This window comes from Austrofundulus limnaeus, unplaced genomic scaffold (assembly GCF_001266775.1).
Source record: "Austrofundulus limnaeus strain Quisiro unplaced genomic scaffold, Austrofundulus_limnaeus-1.0 Scaffold1634, whole genome shotgun sequence".
Taxonomy (NCBI): domain Eukaryota; kingdom Metazoa; phylum Chordata; class Actinopteri; order Cyprinodontiformes; family Rivulidae; genus Austrofundulus; species Austrofundulus limnaeus.
Genome location: NW_013954036.1, coordinates 5,196 through 15,508, shown reverse-complemented (window position 1 = coordinate 15,508; position 10,313 = coordinate 5,196). Strand labels below are relative to the sequence as shown.

The 10,313-nt window shown below is 37.6% G+C and overlaps 1 protein-coding gene across 1 annotated transcript in view; it reads right to left on the bottom strand.

Moving 5' to 3' along the window:
• Window positions 1-718: 718 nt before the first annotated feature.
• LOC106535969 (myc box-dependent-interacting protein 1) overlaps window positions 719-10,313 on the bottom strand; it is a gene marked incomplete at its 5' end in the record, with an annotated part of 14,304 nt that continues 4,709 nt past the window's right edge. Inside the window, 7 exon segments of the mRNA XM_014033122.1 lie at window positions 719-2,398; window positions 2,579-2,680; window positions 2,765-2,824; window positions 3,037-3,216; window positions 3,410-3,430; window positions 6,237-6,410; window positions 7,592-7,634. Coding sequence (XP_013888576.1) covers window positions 2,297-2,398; window positions 2,579-2,680; window positions 2,765-2,824; window positions 3,037-3,216; window positions 3,410-3,430; window positions 6,237-6,410; window positions 7,592-7,634 — 682 coding nt within the window.

Below are 10,313 nucleotides of genomic sequence, written 5' to 3'. Positions count from 1 at the left end.
CTGTATCTGCATTGTGATCTGGAAAATCACCAAAATTTAATGGTGTGTTAGTTGGCCCAGTATCCACATGTGGTAAAAAATGTCATGACAATCCGTCCACAAGTTTTTGAGTAATGTTGTCCACAGACAGAACGACAGACAGACAGACAGACAGACAGACGGACGCGACCGAAAACATTACCTCCTTGGCGGAGGTAAAAAACATGTCAAATGACAAAAGTCTAACACAACCACTTTAAAGTTGAAAATTTTATACCACCAGATTTTTATTTAAAACTACAAATTTTCTAGCACCGGTCACCTTTTTAAGAAAAAAAAAACTCCAGTCAATCTGCAATGCATCTTGGGATGGGGTGATCGAGATGGACACACCAGACTCATCCCTCAAATCGAGGCAAAAGGAGGATGCATTGATGGGCCTCAGTTTAGGAGTCTTCAAATTTGGACAGTCTTCAGCGAGGCGCAGTGGCCACAAATTTTGCCTTCGAAGGATGCAACCCCTGAATTTGGACACAGCCATAGCCTGCTTCTGACAAAACAAAATGTTTATATTTTGTGTGAGTTTTTAATGGTACGATTTGTTTAAACCACTTCAAATTTTCAGGTAATTATTATTCCCATCAATTTCATGTAAATTTTCCAACTTCTTCTCTGGAAATTTTCCAAAAAATTTTTCGTTTCTTTTCAACTCTACTCCTAAAACAGAAAACAACTGGACTTTCATCAGGAAACTTTTAGTTTATTCAAGTCAAGTTTTGAAATGCAGGGTCCTTATTTGGAGTTTAGACACAAACTTTAATGGTCAGATTAATGGCTTTTCTTTCTGAATAGTAGAAAACTTTACTCCTGTAAAGAGTGTTCAGCATTTTACATTTTAATGTTACAGATGGGGGAAAAGGTTTTGAAGAACTGTTATGAAAACACTTTATTGAGGTTAGTGTCTAGCCAAGTCTAGACTACAGCAGAAAATATGTTCAAATGCATCAGGTTTGATGTAGTTTGGTGTACTTTGTTAGTTTGTTCCTGAACTTCATTTTTTATATACTTGTGGAAATTCTGGTGCTGTTTTGGCTTTTGTTTCTCTATTTGGGGATTTTCAAAAGGAGAAAGAAAAAAAAACAAGTTGACTTGGATGCAAAAAAAAAAACATCTGAAAATGTGGGCTTTTAACTCTACAGTAAAAAAAAAAAAAAAAAAATCAAAACAGAAATGGACAGCCATGGTGGGGGTGGGGGGAGTCCACTGTCTTTCAGTTCTAAGGTTACAATTAAGTCATCTGATTTTTACCTGATTGTAAAAAATCCTCAGTGGGACCACCTCTGTAACATCTACAGTACGCAGTTGTACGTTAACACAACACCAAGAGGGAAAGACTTTTGCAATGGCTCTGTTGCCCATCTGTCTGTGAAAGGTCAAAGGTCATTTCAAAACTATTTGAGTCCATCATTCTGCACAGAAAAATATTATTCACAGTGGACCTTTGGGATGAACTGAAGAGAAATCTCATAGAAATAACTCTATCTCAGACTCTGCAGGTCTGGTACAGGGTTCCAGGTGGAATTTCAGGCTTCTGAGGTAAAATTATCAACTGGAAGAGCCCCTAAAGTTGTAGTTTTGAGTCGGCAAATTGGTACAAAACGGCCATACCTAGAAGCACTTTTTTTCCGACATTCTGACAAGCTGGAAACTGGAATGCTGTCAAATCGGAACTGACGTAAGTCCAACTTCACAATTTCGAGTTCCACTTGCAGGTTAAAGGTAATGGCAGGATGGTTTGATTGGGAAAACAATATGGCAGAACAACTTCAGTTTGGAAAGTGCCATCTGGAGGAACCATAAGATTTGTGAAACAGCCGGACAAGCAGTTTGTCAGAGTTGAGAGATTGCCAGAATACTACTGAACGTGTGTGTGATTCGAATGCAAACGCTTCAAATTATTGTCGTTCATTTTGATAAATGCGCTCAAATCAGCATTACTGCACTTTCAAGCTAGTGACACAGTAGTGATGCCGTAGTTACAGACCAACATAAAACCACTACCAAGAGTTCTTGCTGCTTGAGGAGGTTCTTCAATTTGTTGGAATATTGGAACCCTAGAACTGAAATAGTGGACTTTTTTTCTCCATGTCTGTGTTTTTCTATGTCTTTTGACTTTGACTATTCACTAACAGGCACCATTTTACATTATGAGATGTCACCTTTCAGTGGGTCCAACAAAAATGGATGCTGAAATAACAGGACTGAGGTGACGGAGCAGAGAAAAAAAAAAGCTGAGAGTCTGTATGTGGCAATTACATCAAACCTTTTGAGTAAAGTTTTCAGGGAAAACACCTTTGGCTGAAATATCTTTCTTCTGCAACCAATGGGACTCCTTCAAACCCAAGAGCCAGCCATCATCCTGCAGACAGACAGAGAAGAAACTCATCATCAACAATACACCACAAACCAAAAAAAAAAAAAAAAAAACCCATCTGGGATCAAATTTCAAAGTAAACTCCTAGCTGAGTGGTGACAGCTTTACCAACTGCGCCGGCATGATGCCCCAATCTCTATCTACATAAACACAAAACATATTCACCTGCTCATCTGGGTTGTCAAAAGCTAAAACCAAAACAACATCTCCAATGTTCAGCTCCAGCTCATCGTTGTCTGTGGCGGTGTACTCGTGTGTTGCTTTGACCTGGAGGACAAGAGCAAAGAATCTCAATAAAAGCCGAGCCAGAGTTTTTATTCACTGTGCAAAGGACAGACAAAGTGGTTTCACCTTGTACAGGAACCCTGGAGGAAGTTCTCCATTGGAGCCATTGGTCACCAAACCCTGTAGCTAGAAATTCAGAGAAAAGTCCAGGTTTGTTAGGAAAGAAGTATCTGACAAATTAGTAAACACCAAAGAAGAAGAAAAAAGAGTTTAAAGTAGGAAAAAAGAAGAAAGCTTCAGGGAAGACAGTCTTTTTGTGTCTTTCACTAAATTTGAAAGGGATCTAAGACTGATCAAGAGGACGTTTTGGAGGTTCCAACTGTGATCCTCAACACTACCTCCTCCTCGTCATCAACATTGTCCCAGTTGGGTGTAGTGTACCCCTGGTCTTCATTCCAGTCCTCAGTCCTGGGCTGACTGTAGCTCTGAGAGCAGCTTTCATTGTAATTCCAACCACTCTGGGTCTCTTCTAGGTCCTCATCATGCTGGGGTACCTGCTCTGAAGTGGCCTGCTCTTGCTACAGCACCAAGGGTTGGTTTGCATCAGTAGGAAGATCAGGAGGGTAAATACAGGAGAAGCCAAAGGGTTGAATGATAGGGTAAAGACCACCACACAAGGAGGAGCGAACCCAAAGGGAGAGAGTTGGAAAGTTTATTTCTCCACTTTTAATATTGTTTTTTTCTACATTACGATAATTGTCTCAGGCTTACCCACGAGTCCCATGATGGCGCCTGATGTGGAGCAGTATGGAATGAGACAAAAACTTTCATTACTATCACCAAACAGACAGTTGTGTGCTTTCCATCAGTGTGTCTCCATCAGTAATTATGATGACCATTTTTCACAACTCATGTTGCCAACTGAAGGCAACTGGACTTCCTGTTCAATCATATCCAAGAAAGGAAGTTATATTGCTTTCTAGATCAACACTTGAGTTTATACGAAACCAGAATGTGAAGGATTGTTACATTTTTTTGTACAATATTCAGTTTGAAGATGTAATTTAAGTGTTTTGTTTCTTGCAGTTCTAGGGAAACAAAAGGGTTATGACCATCGTCTTGTAGAACTTCTTTTAGCAGCAAGAACTCTCAGTAGTGCTTTCCTGTAGGACCTTATCAGTCTCTCACATGGTTGTGGAGAAACCTGCTTTTCTTTACAACATTTTAATTCATTAAGGCTTGCAGACATTGGTTTCTGCTCACCTCACTGAAAGTCTCACCACAGCATTTCAGTCAGATTGTGGATCTGGACTTTGACTGGACTGTTGCAGCATCTTGATTATTTTCTTTCTGAGTTGATCTGATGGAGATTATCTGCTGCATTTGAGATCATTGTCCTGTTGTTGTATCATGTCCTCCAGTTTGGTTAAAGCTTAAATTGTTGGACAAATGGCCTCACGTTTAACTCTAGATTAGGGATCCCAAAACTTTTCATCTTTGACCCACAAAAATACAGTTGACCAAAGATCCCTAACTGTCTATGACTGAAGTATGGAAACATTGTTAATACATAAATAAGCTGCCTCAACAACCCTTCATTGTCTTTTAGAACTGCTTCCATTTATTTTTAATTCATTAAATCTCTGGAGATCATCTTTGAACTTAGTGTTTTGTGGCATATAATTTGGTCCTGACCCCAACTATGGTTCTAGTATTCTTTGGTCTACAGAGATGCCCAGGTCCTGTAAAACAAGGCCAATCCATCAGCCCTCCACCACCATACTGACAGTTGGTATTTCATATATTTTGGGTAAAAATCTAAATTTATTTAGCTTTATTTAACCAAACAAATCTAATTTAGACCACAGATCTCTTTTGCAAGAGAGGCCTGGTCCACAAGGCAACCTAACATGCATGTCTTTGAGAACTAACAGAAAAAAGCTGTGCTCCATTCCAAAATACCTGAAGGTTTAACTTTTACATTTAGATTTAACATTTAGATTTAGGATTTAACATTTAAATATATTTTTGAACAATTAAATTTAAATTTAGTAAAAATTAGCTAAATGTAAGAACAGTGAGTAAAAAACAATAAAATGTTAGTTGAAATTTTTTTACATTTCATTTTACACTTGGCACCCCATAGTATGGCACATAACTGCAGTGATTCCTGTCAACGGGTGATTTTTTTTTTTGTGTGTGTATTTAACCCAGTAAACATTAGCATTTCCAGAGAACGGTCTCATGTAAACAGGGCCAGAGACTCCGGTCACTGGTGACATGTAAAGGAGTTGCTGGATCACAACAAAATTATGTTTTCACTGAAAACCATCTTTGTGTAAACAGGGCAAAAGCGCATTGCTGATGTCTTTCTTGCTATTTTGTTAACACACTCCTATATATGCTCTGTTTAGAATGGTTTTAGTGCTGGTCCCAGTGATAATAAAAGTAAAACTCTAGAACTGAAGGAGGGTGTTTTTTTCTCCCTGAACTTTACTTAGAAATAAATTCGAAGTGCACAAAGTATAAACAGTGAAGACAAGTCCTGGTTCAGACCATGCAAAGCCATGCAGTGAAAAAGGTTTATCTGCTTTCATACAGCTCACACTCTCACACACTTGTTTGTTTTATATGCCTGTGAGAACCGTAATTTTCTACAACATTTCTATAGCGTAACCCTGACCCTGGTACCATCTGTGTCCATGGGGACCGGGCTTAAGTCCCCACGAGGCACATTTGGTCCCCATGAACCTGAGTTTTTCTGGAAAATGGTCCCCATGATGTAGAAAAATGCACACACACGCACACACACACATGCACACACAACATCTGTGTTTACATGCAATAAGAAGACATTTTTTATACCCCATGTGAGACTAAAAACATATTAGTCATAAATGTCTTCAGGAATTTCTTTTTTATTAGCCATCAAATTAGAGCGCTTAATACTGTAATTGTGATCAAAACAGAATATAAGCCAGAATTTAAAATAATTTAAAGTTTAATTTTTAAGTTCAAAATGCATGTAAATACACACTTTCAGCATAAATTCTGAAACATCTGACCTGAGCACCGAATACATCCACATCTGGAGCAACTTCAACATCCCAGTTCAGCAGGTTGACCCCTGACCTGAGCTCACACTGCTACATACGCACACATTCATGTGAGAGGTGGTAATAGGGTTAGGCTTAGTTAAACGTCTTTTTTCTAAGTATAATACAACAAATTTGTTAATACTGTTATGGAATTTTATCATCTTTATGTTAAAAAAATGGAGTTGTGGATAAACTGTGTTTATCTAATTAACACAAATGAAAAATACTGATTTAAATCAGTGAAAAGTTCCTCAGGGTTCAGTCTTCAGGTCTCTAATTTTTAATCTAAAATTCGACATACGAGGTCAGACCAAAATCTTTTCTCAAAAATACGTCAACACATCAATTAGTCAGTATTCCAACAGGTCTTCAGATTTATTTATGACTTTATAATTTAATAAAATCACAAAATAGTAGCTGAAAAAATAAACCCAGGCTGTTTGAAAAGAGTCTGTGTTTAAACGATCATTCAGAGTGTAAGTAGAAACCATCAGATGGACCTGTTTAACATGTGGGCAGTCCAGGTTCAGTCTGACCTGTGGTGCTGTTCTGGTGCAGCTTGTGTCAGTGTCTGTTCCCAAGGCTTCTTCCTCCAACAGGCTGGCATTTGGCTGTTTTGTGTCCGGCGATGGCGGTGGTCGTGACGGAGGCCGACTGGGAGGAGGACCAGGCTTCTTCTCCACCAGCAGGGTTTATAACACACACGGTGCATGCAACATGCAAAAGCAGCAAGAAACATGCAGCCATGTTAGTATGCATACTCAATATGGCATTAAATTATTATTACTAGAAGTTAAATATAAATATATATACAGATATTTCACTTAGTAAACAAACTTTCATTTTTTTTCACACAGGACATTTAAAATAAACCAAATTTACTTGAAAAGTATAAATTATGAGATTTTTTTTAACCAAGATCCTGTTTTGTACAAATGTAAAAAATATTTTACTCTATCTCAGGTCTGTTTGAGTTTATTCTGCATTAGATACTATATGTTTATATTTTACTTATCCAGGTAAAAGTCTCATTGAGAATAAAAACAAAACTGATCAAGTGAGCAGTGAGTCATACAACATATTCCAAACAATAACTGTTCAGACACCAGTCTTTCTGGGTTTATTCCTGTATCTACAGCTGTAGTCCAAAGTTTCCATCCACTCATCAGGAGCATAAATGTTATTTTTTTCCAGTAAGAAATGATTCTCCAACTCAGATGGAAGGAACCACATAAAATCTGCTGGAAGCAGCAGGTTAGGTTCCTGTCCACAGTGAAGCCAGTTCTACACCATGAACAGAGAGGACCAAGAATGAGCCGCGGCCTCCAAAGGTCACACAGCATTTTAACACTGTTCCAACTGTCAAGCATGGTGGTGGAAGTATCTTCACCTTGAATCAACAGATGGATGGTGGAAACAGTGTGGAGTCCGACAGGACCATGAACCCAAACACGCACCAGAACTGATTTCTGATTGGATAAAGTATCAGAGCTAGTTTCTAATTGGGTAAAGCATCACAACTGGTTTTTGATTTGCTAAAGCAGGCTGACAGTAAGCTTCTGGAAGGAAGTTGCTGCAGGAAACCTGCCAATTTACACTGGTAGGGACTCAACCAAGTCTGCCAAGAATACCCAGAATGAACTTAAAACCTGTTTTTAAAAAACGTTGAAGCTGTATGTTGTATTTATTTTACATCATTTGTCTGTTTTATAGAGCATTCACTGACAAAAACAAGTAGAATTTGTTTCTGACTTCGAAAGTATTTTATTTTTGTTAAAACGAACAGTCGACCTGCAGGGTTACACAGTGTCTCTAAAGGAAGTCACTGAACAGGTGAGTGTTATGTTTAGTTCACCTTTGGAGCTGAGCCGGCTGATTCACTGTGGTTGGCTTCCTCACTGAGGAAAGAAGAAAAAGTTATTTAAGTAATCACACATGGAACGACTTTAAGATGCAAAAATGTAAATGATCACAAAGACAGTTGTCAGTTCTGGGCACCACCATGGTTGAAACAACAGCATTCAGAGCAAAGAAACAGGCCAAGTTATTCTTGTTAAATTTTTCAATGAAGTCTAACAAAAAAATAATCTGTAAACTTTAAGTTATGGAACCCATCTGGTGACATTGGATGAAAAACCAAATAATTGTTGCCCGTGCATTATTATCTCATAATGTGTGGCCTTGAGATAATTACTGCTGTTATTTCTATGCAGAGAGTTGATTATTAACCTGGAAAAGTTTCATTTCATTTGATTTTAATATAGAATCAAATTACAATGATATACTGCCATCATTTGTGGTTAGGCATGGAGTAATTCTTAGTATAACTTGCAACTATAAGACACAGGAGTCGACTGGAAGCAGGCTCCTCTCTCACTCCGTACCAACACTGTGGTAGGAGTCAGAGTCATGTTACGTTCAGGAACAATAAAAAATATGTTTCTTGACACATCATGTTCACACAGTGAACATCAATGTTCAATGTCATCTCGTAAATACTATGGAAAATGAACCATTTATATTAATCATACACCAAAAAGTAAATAAATGTGGGGTAACTTGGAACAGTCACACACAAAAACAAAGTAATCATAAATAACCTGACTTCAACAACGTCTCTCTCTCTCTCTCACAAAGAGACAGCTAATTCAGCTGCACAAAATTACTGTATCTTTTGGCCACAAGATAGTAATGTTGGGCACACATTATTATTTTCTTATCCTACGTCCCTGGGCATATTCCTTAAAAAACTCTTTATAACTTGTGTAACATTTTATAGATACTCGTTACAAAGTAATGAAAGCCAGTCAAAACATACACCCACAGATAATTTGCTAAATTTTCCTCTCATATGGATGATTAACATGTCTAGAAATTAAAGGTTTTGCAAAAGTTGTGACAGGCTGCCAGTTACCAATATACCCAAGTGTGTTTATTTACCAGCAGAAACAGCTGAACTTTCCCTGCTTTGAATGTTGTCAGTCCATTAAATGGACGTTATTAGTGATCAGTGGTTATCAGTAACATAAAATGTGTCTAGACTGTCCCTCCTCTCCCTTCTAGTAGGCTGAAGGCACTTATCCATCCTTTGTATGCCTGTATGCATTCAGGTGCAGTGGGTTTAGCTCCTCCCCCAGGACTCGGAGCTGAAACGGTCGGCCTGGCTTCCTGTCCAACTTTGCCCAGGATAAGCACTCGATCTGCAGCATGCTGGTTCAGGCTGTATTCAATGATCTCCTCAGACATTGCCAACAGTGGCTAACAGACAGACAGCAGAGTCTTCTGGGTCTGCTCAGACAGGTTTCAAACTTTGATCAACTGATCTCTGCGGTGCATTAAACCTTTCCTGAAACTTTCACGTGTTTTCAGTTCAGTTTGTTTGATGACCTCGGATTTTAATGAAACTTTCTGAAAAATTCTATCACTTATATCACTGACACAAATGTGAGCCAACTCGCACGAATGGTTTAATCGTTGGAGTTGGTTTTCTAATATATATATGTATATATATGTATATATATATGTATATATATGTAAATATATTCCCCTGTCCCGTCATCAAATAAAGGTTGTTGTAGATCTTTATTATTGGAAACCTACTAGAGGAAACTCTTTCAAACTGCTATTTATTATTGTTCAGGATAACTTTTTATGCTTGCTTTCACAAAGCGTATTGTTTAACTTACAAATAAATATTAGTGCTCCAATTATACAGAAATTTCATGATTCATTTCATTTCAATACTTTAGTGGTTCGATTTGTATTTCAAAACAAAAAAAAAAGAGAAAATCGCATGTCTTTCTTAACTTGTAATTATTTAAATTAATTCTGAATATTTGTTTAACCTCAAAAGTTCAGTTTTTAAATTAAATGTTGCTGAAACAGCAGTCTGTGCAGATCCACTGAGCCTTCAACACACAGCATCTTCAGAAGACAAGCTGATAAAATACATTTAAAACAGGGCTATTCAACTAAATTGCTCCGGGGGCCACAGTTAATGCAGACCAACAGCTCAGGGGCCGAACATCCAGCAATTAAAGTTGTTATGTAAATAAACTAAGTATTAGAAAGACCTTTGAAATAGTTTATTCTGCTGTATTTAATCATGATTACAACACACAGAACCCTATTTAATAAATGTAGTGATGATAAAACAAACAAAAAAACATATTATGCCGCTTATTTACCACAAAATATTTTGACATCTCTGACTTGCCAAATTTTTAAACCAATTTTATTTTCATTTTCATAGTTTTATATTCAACTGCTTGTAGTTTTAACTGTCTTGGATGTTCATAGAAATGGTTTTCACCAGCTTGTAGCCAAGATTCTGATGTTTCTGTAGACACTAAACATGTCTATGTTTAACTAAAATAACTTAGAGTAATTAAAGTAGAAAATCGGGGGTTTGGGCTTAAGAGATGAATGAACCAATTGGCGGGCCGACCTTTGGTCACTCCAGTTGAATAGCCCTAATTTAAAATATCTGTATTGTTCGATACATAGTGTTTATTGAACCTAGCGCACAGTACTGAATGATTCAGTACAGGTGTAAGTATTGTTGCACCCCTATATAT